Source organism: Pavona decussata, unplaced genomic scaffold (genome assembly GCF_977016875.1).
Source record: "Pavona decussata unplaced genomic scaffold, jaPavDecu1.1 SCAFFOLD_93, whole genome shotgun sequence".
NCBI lineage: Eukaryota > Metazoa > Cnidaria > Anthozoa > Scleractinia > Agariciidae > Pavona > Pavona decussata.
Genome location: NW_028145510.1, coordinates 2755672 through 2780269, shown reverse-complemented (window position 1 = coordinate 2780269; position 24598 = coordinate 2755672). Strand labels below are relative to the sequence as shown.

General features: G+C 40.0%; 5 protein-coding genes across 5 annotated transcripts; 3 read left to right on the top strand and 2 right to left on the bottom strand.

The window, feature by feature from the left end:
* Positions 1-5652: 5652 nt before the first annotated feature.
* LOC146473617 (transcription factor MafAa-like) lies at positions 5653-6758 on the bottom strand. Its single transcript, XM_085118414.1, has one exon. The coding sequence runs from the start codon at positions 6566-6568 to the stop codon at positions 6005-6007; it is 564 nt and encodes a 187-aa protein (XP_084974540.1). The 5' UTR covers positions 6569-6758; the 3' UTR covers positions 5653-6004.
* A 2952-nt stretch (positions 6759-9710) lies between these two features.
* On the bottom strand, positions 9711-11626 carry LOC146473616 (uncharacterized). The gene is made up of 2 exons (XM_085118324.1): positions 11610-11626; positions 9711-11030 (listed from the first exon to the last, which is right to left on the bottom strand). The coding sequence occupies exon 2, from the start codon at positions 11008-11010 to the stop codon at positions 10450-10452; it is 561 nt and encodes a 186-aa protein (XP_084974450.1). The 5' UTR covers positions 11011-11030; positions 11610-11626; the 3' UTR covers positions 9711-10449.
* Positions 11627-13801: 2175 nt separating this feature from the next.
* On the top strand, positions 13802-16294 carry LOC146473615 (transcription factor MafAa-like). The gene has a single exon (XM_085118413.1). The coding sequence runs from the start codon at positions 15002-15004 to the stop codon at positions 15542-15544; it is 543 nt and encodes a 180-aa protein (XP_084974539.1). The 5' UTR covers positions 13802-15001; the 3' UTR covers positions 15545-16294.
* Positions 13849-16294, top strand: LOC146473614 (transcription factor MafB-like). The gene has a single exon (XM_085118411.1). The coding sequence runs from the start codon at positions 13849-13851 to the stop codon at positions 14455-14457; it is 609 nt and encodes a 202-aa protein (XP_084974537.1). The 3' UTR covers positions 14458-16294.
* A 2047-nt stretch (positions 16295-18341) lies between these two features.
* LOC146473613 (kremen protein 1-like) lies at positions 18342-22109 on the top strand. The gene is made up of 5 exons (XM_085118410.1): positions 18342-18615; positions 19137-19233; positions 19936-20199; positions 20751-20842; positions 21892-22109. The coding sequence occupies exons 2-5, from the start codon at positions 19176-19178 to the stop codon at positions 21919-21921; spliced, it is 444 nt and encodes a 147-aa protein (XP_084974536.1). The 5' UTR covers positions 18342-18615; positions 19137-19175; the 3' UTR covers positions 21922-22109.
* Positions 22110-24598: the final 2489 nt, after the last annotated feature.

Genomic DNA, 24598 nt, shown 5'->3' with positions numbered 1-24598 from the left:
CAAAAACTTAACTCGTGCCGCCCGAGTACAAAAAAAGAGACCGAGAACTTAACTTGTGGCCCGAAGACTTATCTCTCGGCCCATCGCGACCAAAAAAATAAAAAAGAATTTGATAACGCGACCGAAAACTTACCTCGTGCCGCCTTACAGCCCGAGTAAAAAATCGGATCTATACACAGCAATGAAATCAGCTGTAACTTTATACCTGGTATGTAAGTTGGAAAAAAAATGTTATTTCTCTAGGTTCCGCAGGTTCTACGGTTCCGCGGTCTACAGTTTTTCGGATTAGTGCTACCCCAAAATGTTTGAAAAAACGTGCTTGGATAAGTTCGCTTCAAAATTGACTTCAAATCGCTTGCAAGTCGCCTCGCATTGGAAATTTTACGCTTTTTCTTCTTAGGCCTATAAAAAGACCTATCTGAATATTTTTTTTTTTATTTAGGAAAGCTTTGTGTGTGTTTTTTCTTTTTTAATTGACGAAACGTGACAACTGGGCGTAATGTAAACAAACACATGTCCTCGCAACTTCGCCCGTGAGCGATAAGATCGATTCAACAGAACAAATGTAAACGCTGAAAATTTGCTAATGCATAGCGACAAATTAAACCAAAATAGCAACTTAACAAAGATTTAAAGCTTCTTCTGATATAAAAGGTGACAGAAGTTGTCGTTTGAACGTAGAAAGAATATTACCATGTCGAAAAAGAGAAAGATTTAGGTCACGTGCTAGGCAACCAAAGTAGTTCACATGTATCAAGTCTCATTCGGCAACAACATGACACGAGAAAAAAATTACGGAGGTTCTTGGAAGAAAAACCAGACGCTTTTTGTCGATTGGCAACCACGCAAAACCACCAAAAGAACGCACACGTCCACCTTGCGTTGCTTTGCGTATCGGAAGGAATCAGAGTGCGTATGTAATTTAATTGTTTAATGGCATCAGCGAATCCTTGTAGCGTAGTTTGATGCGAGTACCGCTTTACGGTTACCACTGTTCACTTCTGCATTCACGAGTTGGCTCACAGGAGCCTTTGATTTGCCTTCAACTTCGTATTGTAATTAGTAATGCGTGTAACATGGTAAAATACAAAAAAATTAAACATGTAAATTTAAAATGTACATACTTTGCTGACAAAAAGCAATCTGTCGTCGTCGAATCACTTCACGGCCTTTGTGACATTAAGGACACTCTCCGCTTTTTGATTACCGTTCATGCGTCGTCGACTCTGTTTCTCGGAGACGTCAACACCATTTTGAAAATAGAAAGTAAAGCTTTCCTTCCTTCCTTCCTTCCTTCCTTCCTTCCTTCCTTCCTTCCTTCCTTCCTTCCTTACTTCCTCTCTTTCTTTCTTTCTTTCTTTCTGGCTTTGCGTCCTTGCGGCTTCCTGTCATTTTTTTTTTCAAAACTTTTAAAATTGCTGAAATTTTTAACCAGCTTATGATGTTATACCTGTTGTAAGGTAATTGACCGTCACGTACTTTTACTAGTCCAACACAGTTGCCGTCTATTTATATTTATATAACCCCGGTACATCAATATTTGAAGCTAGAAAGGAAACTTGTTGAAATTGCTGAAATTTAAAGGTACAAGCTCCTCAATGGACAAGTTGTAATGTGTTGAAATATTGTAAGAATTATATTTTTGGCTGGCCACATAAACTTCAGAATTTGAAGATTCGATTCAACAAAGTTAATTTTTATTGATTCTAAATCCAACGACATTTGTTTGCAGTAATGTTTCTATACAACGACATAAATGTACATGTTTCTGTCAGGAATTATCATACATTTGTTATATACCTAGACATTCCCGCAATTAATTATGCATGAAGCATAAATAAGTCAGGTCTGTAGTTATTCCCATCCTACGCTGGTCAGTTAATGGCGTACATGTTTCGGAAAGGAAGAAGAAAAGATCCAAGGATAAAGAGAAAACGAAAACGATGTTTGAATGCGCATGTTGAAAAAGAGTTTTCTTCGAGATAAGGGAGTGTTCATTATTCATGGTGGTGGGGAGGGGTGGGGGGAGGCTTGGGGGTGAGGGAACTTTTTGAATCTTTCTTCTTTTTTTTTCTTTTTCTTCAATTTTCTAGATATGCACGTGTCCCAAGTCCGACATACCAAAATGCATAAATCCTCACACCTGTAAGCAGCTCATAGTCATATTGCGAAGCTCGTGGTGTAGGGTCGGCTTTAGAATATCAGAAGGGGCTTTGTTTCTACTCCTCTAAACTATCTGGCAACGTCAAGGCGCTGGGCTGAACGCCAATACTGAAAACGTCACATGAAAATGAGAGTTTACATTATTTGAACTTCTTTGCGGTTATTCCAGTTCGTTGAACTTGTACTACATGCCCGAACTATTCAAGAACACAATTAGTGCAACGCTGTATATAGTGATTCCCACATATCCTGCAAAATTGGTTTTCAGTCACCCTTCAAAAGTTCTATTTTCACTGGACCCTGACAAGCTGCGGGTACATTGTTTTTTAGGGTTGGGATCATTGTTCTGTTGTTCGTTCTTTTGTCTTTTGTCAACCATGTAAGACATTGCAAATAATGCAGGTCGCCCCTAGGTTTTTGGAGTTACCTGAATACAAAATGAGTCTTGGACAACTTGAATATTAGCTTCCTCGTCTGGAATAACATGCATACGAACATACGTGTCCCCGTATTTCCCTAAAACGGGAAATCTAGACATCTATTCTTGCAATTCGTCACTGATTCACTGATGGGCATTTGTTATGACTACACCCTGAGCCAATACATTTAATGAACTTTCGCTGCTAAGCCGAGCGGAATACGGTTACTTCAGCAGATGTTTAGATGCTGCCATTTGCGAGCTTTGCATGGCGGCAACCACTGTGTTCAAACGAGCGTATTTTTCTTTATATTCATTCCTCTCACTCGTAACTTTTCTCAAATCTTCTTTCGCTCGGGATATCTCCAACTGGAGAGCCATATTTTGTTTGGCAATGATGATTCTCTTGTCGGAGACCCGTCGTCGACTTTTAAGAGCGTATTTACGATTCTTGAGAATTCGTCGTCTTTTCTTATAACTTTGCACAAGAGCTAACGGAAGTTGCCGAAGCAGCTTGTTTAGATCTTGAATCGACATCTTTTCCAGTCGCTCGTCGCTTAATTTTGCGACAGTCCCACTAGAAAGAAGATTGCGATCCTTTCGATTGCGCTTCTTAGCCACTCTTTCAAGTTTAGGCGTGTTTTCGGGTACTAAACCAAACGAGTCGCATGTGTTATTGAAATGATCCTCTTCACTGGATTCATCTCCGTTTGTTGTTTCCTTTCCATCGTTAAACAAATAACTTCCTTCTTCAGAAGAAGATTTCATGCAAAAAGTGGCCAACTCTAGAGGAGAGTCTTCGTCGCCCGACGCCATGTTGAACACGTAATATTTTGTTTACATTTTTTTGCAGACAAAAAAAACATTCTGCTCCTTTGTGACGTAAAGGGGACTCCCCGCTTTTTGATTGACAAAACATTTTAGAAAAAGCAACTAAAACCTTTGTTTCTTTCTGGCTTTTCGTCTTATGCATCATACCCCTCACGGATAAACCTTACTCGTAAAATAAAGAAAACGTATTTTTTTTTTCCAGTTCTAGAGAATTGTCTCGCGTGTTCTCGTACAATTTCAAAGATACGCACCCGGTTTTTCTTTTTCTCAAAGGACTTTAGACCGTACATATATCTCCAATTTTCCATCCCAACCGGTCACGCAACCTCAAAGCATTGCTAAAATTTGCCTTTGCCTTCGCTTTGTTCCTCGAAGTTTTATATTTTTTCTAAAGTCCATGTGGACGCCAAAGCTGCTGTATAAATTTCTTCGAAGTCCAATATTAAATTGGTATCTCGGGATTGTTATGCAGAGCGCCCCATTCCCCGAAACATCGAGCATTAAGCTCCTTGCAGATACAGCTGCCATCATATTAATATTTTCCGGTTTGAAAGTGAAAGGAAAGGCCATCTGAAAAATAAGAGCTGGAGGAACTAAAGAAGGCAAACGACAGAGAAACGAAATCAATATTTTCCCAGTTTTATTTAAAACTCCGCTGGTCACATTGTGAGTGGACCGCTTCTCAAGTTGTGAGAACATCGCTTCTCGGCACTGTCCCGGGCCCTGCTTCTACTGTCCCCCTGGGAATCAGGAACATACGACGGGAAACTTCAACCTGAAATTCAACACTATTAATAATAATAATAATAATAATAATAATAATAATAATAATAATAATAATAATAATAATAATAATAATAATAATAATAATAATAATAATTCCAGTAGTCATTGGTGCATTGGGTACCGTCTTGGGAGGATTTGGTACATGATGGTTGAAACTACTGGGGATGCCCTACAACATGATTGGGTGGTGAACAGTCATTTTTCGGAGAGGCTTTTATTCGGAATTTGGCAGTACTCCGTTGCATGGGCTATTTCACGTGGCATTCAGAAGCGTATTCGCTGAATGTTCTGAAAACGGAAGTTGTCCAGGTTGATGTTTTGACCGAGCGAAACCTGGAGGGGTGACAAACACGAAATTACAGGGGGAAAAAAAAGAAGAAAAGAACGAAGAAAAAAGAAAAGAAAAGAAAGGGTATTACTAGAGGCGGCGCGTCACACACGTGACGGCCGCTTAAAAAATGCCTTTCAATCGGCCGGTTCTAGGTTCTATGTAAGACTCATTCAAATGTCTTTTCAATATTTTCAATCCGTTTATCGGTCATTTTAGCGATCACGGTTAGTAGTATCGTCACCAGTCCTTCGGCAGTTATGTGAGGCACTTACCGGCGGTAAGTGCGTTCTCAAAGAAATGAAACTCCGTGCATGGTATGTCACCCCACCCCGTCCCCTTTCTGCCCTTCTCCCCTCCAGCTCACTTTTCAAATTATGATTATTCATAATTTACCACTTTCAGTTTCGAGTCATTCTTGTTCTAAGTAGTTTCGATTTCGAGTTCCGGTTTCGGTCTCCATCTTTATTCCAGAAAGCTCAAAGTGGAACACAGTTACGAAGCCAGGTTACGTTCATTTGGTCGCTAATAGCATCCGTTTTTTTTTTTCTTTACCACAAAATATCGACGAAGAGTGAAATTTTTAAATGTAAGCTTTGTGCACAATTTTTTTTATACCCGAATGGCGTTTGTCCAATGGTGCCGATCCAGCAAGATTCTTTGCTGATGTTGTAAGATTTAATTATGAAGAGACTTATACAATCAGCTAAGAGCTAGCCTTTTGTTCTCTCGTACAGTTTGAAACTGACGGAAAAAATCATACTTTGAGAGGAGATCGGAACATGCACTTCCAATAGTACACTTTCCCAAACTTTTTCAAAACGTTAGTAATGTGTGGGACATCTGGAGAGCTGAATCAGCTGTACAACTGTACAGCTGTAAATTAGTTGTTCTCCTGACACCTAGGCTTTCAGTATATAACAGCTAAAGAAGAAACTCGCTTAGGACTGAATATCGTTAGGTTTAATTCTCAATACTGACTTCAGTTGCACCAGAAACACAACGTTACAGTGGTATTGGTCCGACGCTCTCGAGATATTTCGCGATAACAGCCATCTTCTGCCAATCATATGGTATGGAACTGTTTGTCGCCTCAACTGAGTTAAGACACTCGTGGTAGTCACTCTTCACGGATTAAATCTCGTTTATTTTGCCTCAGTTGTTTCTTAAATATTCACATGAATTCTGGTTTAACTGAGATATTAAAAATCGCCGATATTATATACAATAATAACTACAATATTTCTAGGCAGGCAGACTCACAATTCAGTCGGCTAGACAATAGCTTCTGAGTTTCTGTCTACTTCAGCCAACGTTCATTCTAAATAATCGTGGCTGAGTTATTTTGCAGTCATTACATATAAAGCTTCTTTTATTTTACAGATAGTTGTGGCTGTTAAAAAGTCAACTTTAAATTGAAATTAACCGAACAGCTTATCCAGCGCTGCTTACCGCCATGATGGATTTCGAAGCAAAGTTTAGCGACATGGTATTAGCAGTGAACCTTCCAGCTCTTGCTTGTAGGCGGCAAAAGCTCGCTGCGTCTGGACATACTTCTTCTTATACGACTCTTTCTCGTTCCAAACTTTCAATAACTTCCACTTTCCATCTTCCAGTTGTTTCTTTAACAGGGTGTTCTCATTCATGAGATCCTCGTGCTCCCGCTGTTTCCTGAGGCGGCAGTTTAAGGCATAGCCGCGATTTTTTAAATTCCGTCGTCGCTTTCGAATTTTCGCCGCCTCCTCCCATGGAATATTTCGCAGACGCTTGTTCAACTCTTTCAGCCGAAGGTTTTTTATTTCTTCGTCGCTGATTTTTTTGGCTTGTTGCGGATTAAGGCTCTCGTCCTCAGACTCCGAGGATGTGTCGTCATCGTTGTTCTCTTCTTCCGGGTTTATGCCATCGAACAGATCTTGGATGTCGCGCTCGTCGTTGTCGTTCTCAGATGGAACAGATTCTTCCTTCCATGGAGAACCAAGAAGAATGTTTTGCGCCTCGTTGGTGAAAAACAAATCACATATCTCGGGGCAATTATCTTCCATGTTATCAGCTGCGTTAACGTACCAGTGGATCTGCAAGTAAGGATGACTCTGCAACGATTAAATACATTTCATCATTCGAAAGCATTTATTTTTCTTGTTTTAGCGCCAAACCAATCATGTGTCCCAAATAATTCAACATCGATTTTATATAGACTGGGGAATTCCCTCCTAGGTTCCTAGAAACTGGATTAATTCCGAGAATTAAGAGCCGGCTACTAGAAACGACAAACAAAGAACAGTGTAGAATTTTTGAGAAGCAATATGCTGTCTGACCACGTACTTAGTTCCTTCATTAATATATTGGTCATATTGGATGATTGGTTGGTTTGCCACGGTCTAATTCCGAAATTTTGAGAAAACATTCGCCTGATAGGGCACGGAAACGGCGGGGGGGGGGGGGGGAGGGGTTAATGGGGAGGGAAAGAGGGGCATTTTCTTTTTTGTAGGGGAGGGAATGGGCGATTAATACCAGGTTTCAGGGTACCCCCCTACCCCCCCTCCCCCAATGTATTAATTCCCTACAGTCTCCCAGTGAGTGGTTTACGGCTACGCAGACCGAAAATTGCTGCTTCGGTGCTTGCCGGACTTAGCACTGTTCAAAAAGAAATGCATTCCAATAGCTTTTTTTCATTTTCATTTTCCCTGTGCTTTAACTAGTACTCATAAGACTGACTGGCGGTTCGAAAAAAAAACAACAACAACAACAGAAACGTACGGTAATTTTCCCTTTTGAAAAGGGAAAAAACCATTGGAGCCGTCAGCGTTGGTAAGCATTTTTTCTTTTCACTGAAACTCACTGACTGAAACTGCAAACGAAATGGGAGTGCCATTTTCTCATCGCATCGTCATTCTTGTAAAATGATTTCTTCCATTATTTCAAGCAAACTAGAAATCAACTTTTATTTTGAAATATCGAATAAATTCCGTAGAATAAACGTAACAGCCCATAATCACCTGATTGTGACACGATCACGTGACCAGCAAACCTGTACGATCTCATAGTTTTGAATACCAATTTCGCTTTGAGTTTTTTCTTCTTCTGACATCAAAAAGTTCATCAGAACAATAATTCTGACCATTTTGGACCTTGAACTTATTCCTCGCTTTGCATTCACCGAAGTCGCTGTTAACGTGATCTGACGACTGGTGACCCGCAAAAATGGTTTTGAAGAAAAAAATCAGATCATTACTTCCGGCTGAACGGAGATTAGGAGCCCCTTCGGCTACAAGGGGCCCACTCCCCCTAGGTTTTTCTTGCTCACTCCACCCCTCCCCCCCAACCCTTCTTTTCCCTTCTCAGTTCCACCTCCTTCTTCATCTGACGGTGCCAGTTTATAAATATGAGCTTCAGAATCTTTTTTAATAATATCTACATTTACATTCACGTTTCTCTGTCCTGTCTTCTTCGTTATCAGTTTTACATTGTTTCAGGAAGACAGATGTCGTTTTACGTCAACAAACATTCCATAAATTTTCGACAGAACAGTTGGCACTAATGACCACCGGAAAATTCCTGATAAACACGTGATTCTGTTGGCCATCGTCAGAAAAATCAGGTGCTTCTTTTATAATCACTGACATTTAAAGAGCGCCTGAGCAAATTTTGCTTTGAAGCGGCCAAGGATCTGCATGACCACCTCATGAATAAATAGAATATTCAATCACGCATGTCTGCCGCTCGAGGGCATCGAATTTTTATAGATTCTACTTCCTAAGCTACACGAAATTAAAAACAGTGTACATTTCTACATCTTGACTCTAAAAGATAAGCTTAAAGTCCAGGACTCTCCCTGACTCTGGCTCACCGAGGCCTTAGGTCTATTTTTGCACCGGAGTTGATTTATGCAAAATACTTTGTAATGTTTTCACACTTGCGTGACGTCGAGATCGATAAACAAAATGAGCTCAAACTTGCCCGAATAATTCCGTGATAAAAACTGATTTGAATGCACTTGATTGCAACGACACTAAACAACCTGCTTTTAGTCATTAAATTTCGTTTTTTGAACGTTGGGTTTTTGAAGTAAGTTTATAAGTGGTACTTAGGTCGCAATGCGTGACTTCCACGAAATTGGAGCGAGTTCCGTGAAAACCTCGTGTGTGTATGCATCGGGGTGGCGCCGCGCCGCGCCCAGTATTAACTGTATTGATAAACTTCATCATTTTACTCAAGCTCAAACTAAAGATAATCTCAATTTAAGTTTCCTGCCTCGACAACCTGAGAAACAAATCGCGGTAGAAAATGAAAGTACTGCTCAGTAACTTTTATTTGCATGTCGAACAATCGTATTTTACGATGCTAGAAATACGTGACTCGCAAAACCTCGCAAAGCTAGCTATAGGGCTGGGTGTACAAATGATTCGAAGTGATGTTGTCTTTTGTCTTTGCTCCGTGGTTTCCTGATGTCTCCTTCTTCTTCGCTGCTCGACCTGAGAAACGAATCGCGCTAGGAAATGAAACGGTACTGCTCAGAAAATTTTATTTCTACGTCGAACAATCGCATTATAGGATATGTAATCTACAGACTCAATACTCAGTACACTGTTTACCGACTTGAACAGTCACTGCATGCACTGACCTACATGTATTTAAAATATAATTTTTCATCGACAAACCAAATCGTACGACACAACAAAAAGTAACCGCATAGAAGCTTTCTTGTGGACGGCTAGCGTGTAACATCGAGCTTTTGGAATTTCGTCCCGCCACCGATTCGACGTTTGGGAAAGCCGAGAAAGGGTCATTTAAAAATGAAAGTATCTTGAGCTGAAATCAATTTAATGATCTAGATTATGCCCCCTTAAAGTAATCCTGCATTAAATAATTGACTTCTCCACAATTGTTTGTTAAAGGTGATTGTCTTAGCGGTGACACCGGCCAGATGCAACGACAATTTAAACCAGTGTTGATATATTTTTACCTGAATCACTAGCCCCCAAGGTAACTGTGTCAGCTTTATATCTAGAAATCCATTATAAAACAGCAGTCTACATTCTGTGTAATAACTATATGTACAATGTGAATCATTTTGAACGTTAAATACACCTTAACAGTAAAGTTTGTAACTTAATTTATACCGCGTGCAGTTTTACACCTAATTTCTCTACCGCCAACATAAGAGCACAAAACAACACACACTCGTTTCCAAACAATAATACCTGATGGTTTTAATATCAAAACATTTCTATTCGGTCTCAAAACTACAATTTCAATATCAATATTTCTTTGGTCCATATATTATGTACAATTTCGCCGTAAGATTACCAGTACTTTCAATATACATTAAATTATTATTTTAAATAAATCTTCTCAGCTGCAAAGCAGAATTGAAAGAACTTAGAATAATTTACGGAGCGGCAATATGAATTATAGAGTTTAGAACGGCAAAATTATTTGCCCAATATGATATCCATAGGTATAACAACACTTCGAAAATATTTTAAACTACCGTATTTGTGTTTAAATGTTCTGTCGAGCTGTAAACGAGTCTGAAAATTACAATTCTACTTGAAGTACGACAGTTCAAATTCTAACTGGCCGATTGCCGAAAGCTCAAAGACAACTTCAAATGCACAGCAAAAATGAAGTACACAGTTAAATAATTTAATTAAGGTACCTTTGGATCGATAAAGCGAGGAGACTGATTTTCCTATTGTCACGAAAAAAACAAAGTCACATGCATGTAGCATCAACAGGAAAATGTCACGAAAAAAACAACGTATGTCTTGCTGATTGTACTCAGAAAGAACAGAGTTTGGTTGCGTACGTTCTAAGCTGAGATATACCACAAGTCTATATCTGCAAACTCAACAAATTCTCCACCGCGTCCGAAGTCATCGCAGTGTTTCATGCACGCGTCACTTGCCTCAGCTAGCGATGATCACGACGACTTGGAACGCTTGAATGCCATGATAACCTGGCGTAATTGCTCATATTTTACTTTGTATGTGTCTCTTTCTTTCACAGCAATGTTGAGCCTTTCTTTCATCTGGCGAAGCTCTACTTTCAGTCGTTCGTTCTGGCTCTCGAGGCAATCTTTCAACGCAACACGCCTTTGCCGACAACTCGTTGCGTAGCCACGATTTTTCAGACTTCTTCGTCGTTTTCGTACCTTCTGTGCCTCTTCTTTCGGTAGATTCCGCAGGCGTTTGTTCAGTTCCCGTATTGGCAAGTTGACTAACTCATTATCAGGAAAGTGTCCGGTGGAAACTTGTAAAACTTGTGGGCTTTGTGGCTCGCTGCTTATGGTGGACGAAGCGTCGAAGTCGATAGGGTTCAGTCGAGTCTGTGACAGAATATTTTCAAGGTCTAGGTATTCATCATCGCTGGTGAGTTCTCCTTCAGAATGGCCATTTTGAAACCAATCTGTAGTGCCTCCATCTTCAGGAAAATGTTTGTCCAAAAGCTCGTCCATCGGAGAAATATCGTCATAGAAATTCATGTTAACTACTGGCAGTACAGCTGAAAATGAATCACCTGAACGTGCGAAGTCGGTCGATATTATTGAAATCATCATGGTAACTCGCTCTCGTCCAATCAGATTCAACCATTTTGACACATTTGTCAAACCGAAACGGGGAATCCCCTAAACCGTCGGGTTTAACAAACATAGACAAGCAGGACGCAACGCCAACACGTACTCATCTTATAACCAAGATAAATCCTTTTCAGCATCTTGAAATCTAGAAATTATGCCCGCTTTTTGATTTACTGTATGAAATCTCTTGCTCGGAAAGCAAAACTTTAAAAAATATATTTCTGCGTGTTTCATTATGGTTTCATAACTGAGATTACATTACGTCATGTGCAATATTGGTTGGATTGTACATTTTTTTAAAAGCAGTCAGAAAAGTTAAAGCGAACGGAGCGTTTTTCGTGTAGCAAATTGAAATGTGTCAAATATATTCCCTTGGGGTTCTATTACAATCCGCAGCGAAAGTTTTACTAGAGCGTGCAAAAGGCGCCGATAAAAACTTAAGGGAAAGTCCCTTTTAAACTCAAGGGCTAACACAAATAATTAAGAATGCAAAATATGCGAACCTGTTATCTGTCCGATGAGATACTGGAACTGTTAAACCAACTAAAACTGGCCATATTTCGAAACATGGAGGAAAGATATGACTTTCTGAGATGATATAGCCCAATGAAATTGAACTGAAACGCAGCTGATAGCTGAACACACCAAAATGTCACGCTTTGATAAATCCGAAGGGAAAAACCCCTTCGGAAACGGACAAAAGAAGAATGTAATTTCAGATGCAAATTTCACTTTCGAAACTCCGCTACTGGAATAATGATTACCTTTATCAATTTACTGTTTTTGTTAATTCTACATTTAAATAGTTTTTTTTTTCTTTTAATGGCTTTCACGACTTTATATCACATGGTCTATATCTCTCCATCTTCTGACTTGAATTTTCGTAGTTCAGTAAATTGTTAAAGGTTTATCGTTCGAAGGAGGTCGTGCTTCAGTGTCGAGGGAAAAATCCCTTAACCTTGAGAGGTCAACAATTCAAACTATGACGCACTTGTAAATCTTGAAATTATTATAATCATCCCACCCTGTCAATTTCAAATCGCGATTTTCACTAGGGTTGGGGGGGGGGGGGGGTATAGGGGTATGAAGGTATAGGGACCGGGTATAGTGTGGGGATTTGAGATTAGTTATCTCCCCATAGTGGGGACTTTTGACCACTTAAGTGAACTTTCCAATTAATTTTCAATACCATTCAGTGCTTCTTTTGATGATCCACAAATGGCATGCAGTGCCAGGGCATTTAAAAAGAAAATCTTGGTTTGGAATAAGTGCCTCCCCCCCCCCCCCCCCCCCCCGCCGGCACCCGCACCATATCACCCGATTTTAGCTCATTATCAATAGGTGCACAAGACTAAATTTAAGACGCAAAGGACATTCTCTGTGTTTTCTTGGAATTTGCATTAATCTATACGTGGCAACGCACGCAAGTCCAAACAAACAAATGATGCAATAATGCTGGAATCGCTCCTTTTTTCTTGACTAAGTTCGCAAATTCCAAATGGCGAAAATGTTAAAAACCTGCGACGAAATTCAGTTAGGCAAGTGTTGCTATCCATTGAATGTGGCTTAGAACTATGGGCTTACAAATCTAAGCAAACTTTTGTTTACTACCGCAATGTAATAAAAAAAATGGAAAAATGTCAAGCAAGACTGACTTGCTTTGAACATGGCCTTCAAAAATATGGGTTGAACGTTGAGCAATAAAACGCGAATCGAAGCAACGAAAACTGGCCAGCGAAATGTTGTAACACGAATGTTATAAGCGGAAAACCGACTTACGGGTTTACGAGAAGCTGTCTTTGAAAATAACAATTATTTGAGCAAAAGCTTTATTAACATTTTGTACAGTTCGCGATCAAAGGTATGCGTCCGCCATTTTGACCTCATGGGTGATTGCTTATTACACTGCCCGACGTGAACATCTGGCAACTCGGGTAAAGAAAAAAAAAAGTCTTTTAGCGTCCTTCTAGCTAGTGAATATTATAGAGAAAGGAAAAGCGCGTCTATGCGTAATTAGCGGCCAACGTAATCATGATCACTTCTACGTATTCTCCGTCGTTACCACCATAAAAAAAAAAACAGAAGTGGCTCAATGTGTTTGAAAACAAATATTCTACTGAACACAAACTGATTTGAAGAAAACACAAATCTACATCGCAAAATGCACAATTGTAAGCAAATGACTGATCGGTATACTAAGGAACAAAATCTCTCAGCTGGTGAAGAGCAAAATCCGGAATAGTCCCGAACATTACCTCAACAATGTCCCGCGTCCCGCGGCTGGTGAAGCCGAAACGCACTGAGGTTTTTGCGTGATATTCATCCCAAAGAGCATATTTAAATATCGGTAATCGCTCACTTTAATGTCTGAGAAACAATATTTCTAAACCCACTAGAAAAATAGAAATTAAATAGGGGAATTTCCCTTCTCATATTTTGAAACGATTGTGTGGATAGAGTATCATTCCGTGATGAAGACCATCGGGCACGTCAGGACTTTAGAAGCAAAGAAAAGTGAAGATAGCCAGCTAGATCTCTGTTTCAGATATCCTAATTTCTTTAAATTCCTCGACTAAACAATCGTGAGTACCATCTTCTACCCCCGGAAGGAGTAGGTTTACTTTGATACTGAATGGGGCTTTCCCCAAATCCTCTTTCACAATGAAAGGGTCTTTCCCTTCGAATTTTTGAAAACAAAGCTTTGATGCCCAGATCGAAAGAATCAACTCAAAAGAACTGAAAATGGTTTCGAGTAAGGACGATGTTGATTCCCTCTTTCGGTTCGATTCGTCATCCGACGAAGACTGTCTTGCTTTTCACGACGATGGAAGTGACGATATGTTGACTACCGAGGGGCTGTTTGAAGATGTGGCCGATCCGTTCGAGAAATTTGGTTTAGTACCTGAAAACATGGCGACGATTGGAGAGGCAAGCACCGCTAGCGATGACGAGCAGTCGCATCAACAACGCCGCGCAACCGCGTTTATCGCCTCGTTAAGCGACGAGAAACTCGAAAAGATGCGAATTCAGGACTTGAATAAACATCTACGCCGGCTTCCCGACAGTTTGATAACGAAAGTGAGAAAGAGGAGGCGCATCCTGAAGAATCGTAAATATTCTCTAAAATTTCGACAGAAAGGCTGCGAAAGGAAAAACAGCATTGCCGCTGAAAACAGTGCACTCGAATTTGAAATATGTCAAGCGAAGGAAAGGTTGAGAAAAGTCAGAAAAGAGAGGGATGAGTATAAACAGAAATACTCGCGATTAAAAAGAACGGTCGCTGACGCCAACTCGCAAAACTTTGAAAGACAAGAAGCAGGAGATAACAAGGGACAAGCCGTGAATCTCTAATTCTCTTCATTTCTAGATGGATATGGTTTAAGACAGAGTAATTTTAAAACAATATTATTTTATTCAACCTCACGGCTGTGACGTGTGATTTCGTATTGCTGTAAACAAAAACGATTGTCGTTAGCCCAGATTGACTTTTCAAGTTCGCTACCGATTCGTCCGGCACAAGCTGTTATTCGAAACCGGAAGTAACTGGAATCAGAAATCTGAAGGTACTGTTTTCCAGCTCAAAACTTTTTATCTTTTTCTTATAAAGTAAAGGTTTTTTTGGACCACGAAGGCCATAGATACAAAATGTTTCACTATGACATGGCGAGCTGAAACAGATTAGGGGATTCCCCGTTTCGTAAGCACAAATTGGGCGGAGCAAAAGTCAAATCCATCAAAATTTAGCACTCTGATTGGACAATATAGTAGACCTCCAGCATAGACTTTCTTGAATGTTCGCTTCATCAAGTGGTTTTTTCGACTAGCTGACTTGCCATGTGCTTGGCTAAATTTTCTCGAAAATAAACTCAAGTTAGAATCTTATTTGAGCTGAAACATGGCTCGTCCAGTCCTGTTCGATGACATTTCACCCATGGACGAACTTCTGGACACGTATTTTGCTGATGACGATTGCAGTTCAAGCTGCATTCAAAGCCTTCCTTTGGAAGAGCTGGTCAGTGAGAAATGGGAGATGGAAAGCTTTCCGTCATCGCCGCACCTAAGTATCGACCTTGATGCCTCGTCCAATGGAAGTCAAAGCCCTCGAAATGTGGAAGATCCCAGCAAACAAATAAACGACGACGACTTGGTCAATCTGCCAATACAGGATCTGAACAAGCGTTTGAGAAACTTACCGAGAGCTGCGGCTCAGAAGTTGCGAAAACGCAGGAGAAGCCTTAAGAACCGCCGCTATGCAACGAGTTGCCGACAAAGGCGCACAGCGTTAAAGGAAAGCCTTCAAACGTACAACCAGCGCTTGAAAGTACAGCTAGGCGAGATCAAGGAAAGCTTGAACAAAACAGTGAAAGATAGAGACGCCTACAAGAACAAATATGAGAGATTGCAAAGCCGTTTATTCAACATTAACAGCATTAAGTAATTTGAATATCATTCAGTTGACTGTAGTGTTTCTGCAATGGTAATTAATACCCTTGCGCGTATTGGAATGAGGAATTTGTCAGCGAATCAGTCTGCTGCGTACAAACAGATAATTAGACTTATTCCAAAGTTAGTAATAAGTGGAGCAACGACTATATTTTGATACATGCTGTAGATGCGAATTGCGCTTTTTACTGATAAAAGTAACTCTGTCGTCAACTATAGCTAATATTCTTGTTTATAAATAATTCTTAACTAAGATCTTTTGCGAAATGTTTTAGACAAAGGATTAGACAGTTTTGCCTTCTATTCCATCAGTTGAGAGATCAAGTCGGGCGTCCCGATTTCATAACTGCTAAATTCACATGAAAAATTAAATTGGTGCAATCGACTTTTCTTGGCCATGCACTTAGATTTCTATAGTAAACTTTTGTTGATATTGTAAAACCCAGATGTTTAATGATCAGGGTGTCTTGGTTAAGAGTTCAGTTTTTGCTGAGCAAGCGTATGATTGTATTGAATTATGCCGATGCGTTCATTGGCCTTCAATCATGTGCCAAAATTTTTTAAGCCATAGCAATTTATTAGTCACAAAACGTATATAGCTCGGTTTAGATCATAGAAGAATGCTAATGTCAAGATAGCCTTTCTTGCAAAATTCATAATTTAAAATTGTTGTAACATACTTCCAAATTGTAAATCAGTTGTAAAGTGGTCATGGCAAGTGTAAATAAAATTCAATTGGACAACATATGCGGCATTCGAAGGTTATATTCCGTGTTATGTTGCGTTTTACTTCCGACTTACATATTCTTATATCAAGATCAATAGAAAGCATTTAGAAACACCTTGTTTACGTATTAATCGAAGATCACTTTATGAAGGTGCACTTTCGTTTAAGTGCCCTCAGTTTGAATATGCCAAGATTCTAACAAAAGCTTAAGTATGTATGTACGTCGCGTTAAATTGCAGACCAAAAACCAAATTTTCAGACTCTCAGACCCTCGATTACTTATTTAATAAGTATAATGCTGAAGTTTAGTAAAGTTTGGTAGCTATCAAGGGAAGACAATGAAAATGGCAATTTCTCAGGCCAGTAAGTATATTAATTAGGTTGACATAATCTCGGCTGAGCTATGAATTTAATGGCAAACAAAAAGCTGTTTCCAGCTTATACTCGGGCCATATTTGACTGTGCGGTGCGTAAAGCCTACAATCTTTTAACAGTGATAACCTCCAGCATCGCCAATTCCGCCAAATAGATAGCCTGCGAGCAAGCTCTCTTGGGGGTGGATCCTCTTTCCCCCTCCCGCCCCCCACCCGCAAGAAAGCTTGCTCGCAGGCTACCAAATAGATAGATACAGAGATATAGTGAGGCAATAAGTAACCACCAGATATTCTTGCAGTCAGAATGAAATACAGGGGAAAACGACATTTGTCATACGAATGCTTTTTGTAATCCCCGGGCTTTAATCCTTACGTTTTCACCTTTCGTTTAGAGACAAAAGCCATTTGTACGGTCCTACTGATGTATGTGACGTCGGGTCAATGACGGATCGTAATTTTCGGTATGATCTAGACCCGGGGGGGGGGGGGGGTACTCCCTTATGTGACCTTAACGGGGACGTGCGGCCCGATAGGGTATGGTTTTCAGGGTGTTTTGTCTTAGACGGGGTATCTATTTCATCACTTTCTGTCTTAAAACAGGGTATCCCTACATGACCTAATGGCTTAAACAGATTGTGATTGCCAATGCATTAAAGTACAGAAAGAAACTAGTGTATTCTTATTTCATTCTAGTCTTAAACAGGGTGTGATTTTGGGTTAAATGTCTTAGAGAGGGCCTGAAAATTTTGAATTCTGTCTTAAACGGGATAGGGAAATTGGAGAATTGTGTCTTAAACAGGGTCAGGGTTTGAACGCCTGGGCCCCATCTCCCTACCCAAGCATCTGTTGAGTACCCCCCCCCCCCCCCGATCTATAGTAACGACGTCACGCATCATGCGTACGTTTATATCCTTTTTTTCCTTTTATTCAATGTTTCGCTGTTTATATTTTTAAATGAAATTCAGGGGAAAGCATTTCATTTGAAGACAGAAACCGTTTCTACATTGATTTTTTTTCAAAAGTAAACGTGAGACATCTTTATCTATCTTGGCCCGCGAGGTCATAGACTGATTTAGTTGCCAAATTTTCGGTTAAACAAAACTAACCTTGAGGCACTCAGGTTAGCCCAAAAAACACTCCGGTTAGCCTGAAGAGCACTCCAGTTAGCCTAAATAGCACTTAGGCTAGCTTAAATAGCTCCCCGGTTAGCAGTTTAGGTTGGGGTTGTTCATGCCTCGCATGCTTCGCCTGTTTTGTTCATGCCTCGCACGTCTGGCTCGCATATTGTAAACACTCTTCACGGCCCGAAAACAAAGAACGCGACCGAGAATTTGAAGAATTTGATAACACGACAGAAAACGTAACTCGTACCAGCCAAGTACAAAAAACGAGACCGAGAACAATAACGCGTGGCCCCGAAGTCTTATCTCTCGGCCCATCGCGACCCCAAAAAGAAAAAAGAATTTGATAATGCTACCGAAACCTTAACTCGGTCCGCCTTACGGCCCGAGTAATAATTTTCTTTGGAAGCCGGACTATTTCCAGCATCCAGTCATTTTAATCCTTGGGTGACTGCTGGAGAAACTGAGATTTGGAGGAAAGCGCAGCGGTAGTTTGCATTATTGAGAACTTTTAGCTTGTTCAGTTATAAAATTTGAACGGTATATTGTAGCAAGAAGAGACCAAGCTTCATGGCTGTTGTATTCAGGTTGTCTTGGTAGCCATCGTAAGTTATTTTCTAGTAATAAATAATTCATGGCCTACTGTCATCAAAAATAGAAACCATTATCAACTGATATTAAGTGCAACCTTATAATTTGTGAAACCCAAACGGCTGCTTTCTCGGATTACGTTGTGGGTTTTAAAAGAGATTACGCCTTGCAGCCCGATCGATTCACTCGGCTTGTCACAGAGTGTTGAGGACTATAATCAAACAATTTCAGTTCAGTCGGAAGTCGATGACAGGTAGGAAAGGAATATCACTTGTACTTTTGCTTAGATATTTGATAAATTAAAGTTCAGCTTATTAAGAAGTGATTTGCTCAACGATTTTATATTTCTTTGTATCGTTTTATCTCATTTCAGTTATTTAAAACTTCTTTAATATATGACTTTCATTGCCCAACGTGCACCAGTTATGTCTGTTGTGTGATGTTATGTTTTTCGCCTTCCGTTTTTTTGTCAACGTAAAATGCCCTTATCAAAATGTTTTTTTTTTTTATCTCAGTGCAATGTAAGTAAAACGTTCTCAATTACAAACTACTTTATTTTGAAAAAAAAAAAGCTCTTCATATACAATCCATGATATCCCAAAGATCGCGTTTCATACCAGTCCAGTATTTGAACCTGAGTAACTGGGTTTAACCACCTGTTACAAACATGCGTCTCCCAGATCAGTTCTAAGGATTTTAGCGCGTGCGGTGTGGGTGTCGCCGTATAACCATGTTTCCTCACCTACATTTTGTCTTTTGACATCTTGCCGACAGGAAGTTGAAATAGCAAATAAAGCTGAGGACTAGAGAGCCATGAGAAGGCCCGCTTTTGTTTTGCTGGTGTTCATAGCATCTTGCGCCACCTGCCAGGGTATTTGATTGTTAACCTAAGTTCCAGTGTTTATAAAACCGAAAACTAAAATTGTACGTCCCTTTTACAATTTTAAGAAAAAAAGATTGAGGATAAATAGCTCTCGCTTTCACCCGTTTTCCGGTTCTTGGAGATCCAATTATAGCTGTCGCAATAACCACGACTGACATCGGCGTGGTTTCTATGGCAACATGACGCTGTATTCTCGTGTTCATGGAAACTTAGGGTAGGCGCGCCATTTTCTGAATAAAAGAAATTAAAATTCAGGGTCTTTTGTGGAGACTAATACTGCGCAGTTTTGTCGCGTAGATTATCCATTGGACTGTCCTTAAAGGAATCGGTGTGTGATAAAGAAATTACGGTGTGCAAAATTTGCCCAATTTTCGCATTGCATGGATAAGGGTTAGTGACACACTACTTCAACATGGAACAAATAAACAGTGAATCAAATGCAATTCTCTAGATCATACGCTACTCAGCTCCATACGCTGTGAGTTGTAATTTCCTCGTTGGGAGCCCAGCAGCACATGGGACGCTTGTCAATCAGTCACATGAACTTAGTAAGAAGGTCTTATCTGTACTTCCGTCAGAGACTATCGCTTTTCCTTTGTAGTCCAATGCCTCATGACAAACTCAATACATGCAGTGTAATTCTGTTTTCAACTACTACTCTTTAATTTAAGATTGCAATTCCCGTCTTAGAATATGTAGGCTGCTATAAAGACTCCGACCCGCGGGATTTACCGCAACGGGTGCATGAGCGAGAGATTACCGTCCGCTCATGCGCAAAGAGCTGCAAGAACCTGTTCTACCGCTATGCCGGGCTGCAGTTCTCTTATCTCTGCTTCTGTGGTAACAAGCGTGGAAGGTACGGACAACTACCTGAGTGGAAGTGTTCTAGTGAATGTACAAATAAGGAGGACAAGCATTGCGGTGGATATTGGAGTAATTCCATATATAAAACAGGTACATTGAAGATATCTAATGTAGATAATCACGTAGCTATTTTCAGAAGGATTCCAAAATACGTGGCGACACGTCTTATTTAAAGTGACTTAACCCAGATCACAACCAATCTATAGGAAGGAATCTTACACTGAATACTCACCAAGCTGGAGTGCAGTGGAATACCGATTTTTCGAACTTCCTAGGACTCCTATAGAGAAACTGGATTTGATTTAAAAAATTGGGAGTTCCAAAAATCGGAGGCAAAAATTTGACCGAAGCAAATACAACGGTAACAACTTTGTTCGAAGAAATCGGGAGTTTCGAAAAATCGAGGGCTCGAATAATCAAGATTAATCCACTGTATTTTTCAGTTTTCAAAACTCGATCAGTAACTGTTCTTTGTGTTGTGACGGTTTTTAAAAATACTGCCTATGTGACTTTGGAATAGCGCATGAAGGTAAAGCTTCTTGGAGACGCGTGCATTCTGAGTATCTGACTGCACGACCCAGTAGCAGGTTCTCCTTACATGTTGTGGCAATTTTTACCTTTCTTCCTTCTTTTTATTCAAGGTTATGATCCACCAGCTGGCGTGAAGATCACTCCACTTCTGAAGGCAGCTTTGAGCGACCTTAAACCAAAAGTTAATGCTACTGAAAACAAGGTGAATACTAGACCCTTGTCACTCGGCGGCCATGTTGAGTCTCGGGGGAATAGAAAGCTTTGTATTTGCACAGCAAGCCTCGGCCAGACGCGAAAGGTCTATTTTCCACCTACCCAAAACTTTTGAATTTTTTTTTTTAAGTTAGTGAGCGTAAGGTGGGGGACACCATAGGCAAAGTTTAGTATCTTCTTAGGGCTGGTTTACACGCTACGATTGGTCGATAGTATCATAGCGCGAATCGGACGTGCACACAGTGAGACACGATTTACGACCGATTCGTGAATTGAAAGTAGTTAAGATTCAGAAAATCTGTACTCCAACAGGTTTTTATCAAGTCGGACCGATACTTTCAAAGAAACCGCCACGTCGATCAAAATTTAAAATCGAAATCTGGTACGATTTGCGCAGAGATAACCTGGGAACGAGTTAGGTGTATAAAGCGGGCCTTACACAAAAAATGGCTATCATCTTTCGGAGGATGTTGCCTTGCATGTATGGTCAAATATTCACATGTACAATCCTAACGATCACAGACAATGTTCAGCATTAACATTAATTCAGCCCGGCCTTTTTCTTTTGGTGTGTATCTTGGCTGGGGAGGGAGTAATTTCGCTTCTCCCTCCATAACTTATCGACAATAAAGGCTATGACAAAACGATTTCAAGAGTATACACTTCTCTGAGGGCCCGTATTACCTGAAAGCGTCACGTGGGATTACATTATTAGAGGTATTTAAAGTCACATTTACGGCAAACGGCAAACGTGAGATTCGCGTTTATGTTTTCTTGATAAAATGAGTACATAGATGAGAATAGGGCAAAAATAATTCTGGCCTTTGATTTTAACGCGAAACTACTCAATTTTACTGAGAAACTGCGAGCGGCAAATGCAGGGTAAACATGGTCACGTGGTCATTTCTGCCGTTTGCCTTAAACATTATTCTTAATCTCGACAGCCACTGTCTATAATATATTCCACCTAGGACTGATACGCACTGAATTCTTGCCTAACCTTGCTTTTATTTGTGCATTATTTTTATCTTTTTACAGAAACACAAAACATCCAAAAAGGGCCAGTAATCAAGTAAAAGCGTTCATATCACAGGCAACTGACCCCTATGGCAGAACAGGATTTTGGGATTTTCTTGAGTTTCTTACTTCGCTTTTAGAATCCACTCGGTGTGAAGTCGCCAAACTTGCAAGAAGAGGATGTCATCGTTTAACTCAAATTTAGACTGAAAGTGTTTAATAAATGATATATTTTGGAATTTTGGTTCTCTTTGTGTTTTAACTTTATGTATTTGCAGTTTGCGGAATAATTTAAATTCCTAAAACTTTTCTAAAACTTGCACGTATTCATAGCGCTGTATACATAAAAGAACAAAGTTTTGAGAGGATTCAAAAGTTTGTATCAATTAAAACTCACTTATCACATTATCACCACCTGGTTGTCTAATCTCACTTGGTCTTTGTACACACGATACAAGCACTACACTGGATGCTAGAGTATTCTCTAGGGCGCTTTCATGGGGACGCCGGCAAAGTCCCCACGACTGAAACGCTCCGGCGCTCAGGGAATAGGAAGCTAACAAAGTTCTGCGATCGTTTCATATTTCTTTCAATGTTTAAAATAATTATAACATAATTTTTTTATTGGTTCATACAGGCCTGTTTTCAGAGCCCTACCATTACAAAAAGACCTGACCTGATAGCTAAAACCTCCCTTCTAGTAACCAGGCTTTCTCCGCATTTTTTTGCTTGTCCACTCGAAACCTAGGGCGAGACAATTTAGCACCACTTGAACAAGCCTCGTGTCAGTTTTGGCATTAAACAATTTTGTTGACGCGTACGAAAGGGAAATAAAATGTCGTAGTCTTGTCGCAGCAATGTGTCACTTTTACCTTAATTTGAGTATAGAGGCGGTTAAACTGTCTCATCGCTTGAATGTCTGGAAGCGATTTGTCAGTTCATAATTATTCGCAGTGTTACTGAGTACATGAGCAAGTGGAGTGTTATATAACCGTCGAAATCGCAAGTCAGTCACTCGATCTTACTAGTTCTCGTACCAAGCGCTCGACCTCAGGCTTTTTGGCCAGCGGTTGGTCGCCAGGAGAATCTCTGGAGAACTCGGAATTTTATTACCGCAGGATTTCTGCGGTAAAACAGTGCAAGCCAATCTCGCACCCAGAGTCCTCAGGCTTTTTTGGCCAGCGCTTGGTCGCCGGGAGAGACTCTGGAGAATTTGAAAAAATTAAAATATTTTGATTGGTTGCCCCGTAACGACAATGCAAGCAGTAAGGTTACGGGGCAGCCAATCACTAATTACTATTTTTTTTTTTTTCAAATTCTCCAGAGTCTCTCCTGGCGACCAACCGCTGGCCAAAGAGCCTGAAGACTCTGGGTACGAGATTGATCTTAACTCAATTGGTTCGTTAATTCTCTTCAATTACATGTCAGCGGTTATCGCAACGGTCGGTGGCGCGAAAATCACATGGTTACCGTGTTCTGAGTGATTGCACAACAAGAATCAATAACTCCTCGGGTCTTTGTTTACGAAGATTAATCTGTCCCTTTTTCTCTCTGCTTATGTACCAGTCCAATTGTATTGTGCCGTTCATACAATGTTAATTTGCCCTATTGTCTGTGACTCACTCTAAACCTTGCTTAGCTTCTTGTTGAAGGCTTTCAGCTGACATATGAAACAAAGAACCATTGTCAATTATTTCAATAACCATATTTGATCCCTGTATTTAGTGGCTTGTGAGAGAAGTTATTCAAAGTTGCAAGGCACGCTTCAACCAACCTGCAGCAGATCAGCACTTTTTGATCGTCAATTCAGTAGATAGGACTGAATCGGAAGACACGGCCACTCACAAATCATTCAGTTGAAAGCCGCTGAACGTACTAAAAAAGGAGCAATCAATATATATATAAAAGTTTTTCTTTGGAACTGGGACGAAATAATTACTGTATTCTCGCCACTTATCGCAAATTCATCCAGTTAAAGGGCCTTCACAAATTATAAACGCTAGCCAATACAAATTATCAATGAATTTCCTTTTTCGTCTTTCAGCGAATTATTCTGTGTCAGCACTGGCGTGTCGTGAAAAAGAAATAGTTGCTGCTCATTTAGGAGCCTGCCAATACCAGCACTGCTTTGATCGCGGCAAGTATTTGCGCTCCGAAGATTGTTTCTTTTTTCGTTAACTGTATGATTTAACGGTTGAGATACGTGACAAGTTAAGCGAAGCTACCTCGCATGTCCTCCATGTCAAATGAACAATTGAGGTGTTGACCTTGTTAACACGACAAACAAATTTATTCAACCATTACATGCGACAGCTGAACTAGAAAAGGTGTCTTAAAACTTGGCCGAAAATGAAATTCAGAAAGTCAAAAAAAAAGGGGAAGAATAGTGCTTAATTTAAACCTTTTGTTTTAAATTTCTTAAAGAAGGTACTATTTGAGAGCTGACGGAAAGTTTGTTTTAACAATTTTGCTGTTTCGAATTGACTGTTTTTACGACGCGCGAATATTTTGACGTTATATTTCTCAATCGTAAAATTCTCTTAGCAATAACAAAACTACGAGAAATTAAAACAAGTTGCATTGTTTTAATCGCTTTTATTAAACGATCCGTTATTTGGGGAAATGTCGTTGTCAATGGAGGGACAATCAAACACAACGATTTCAAGTTACTTGTTGCTGTTCGTTACTAACTATCATGAACTATGAATCTTTTCGTTTCCAACTATGG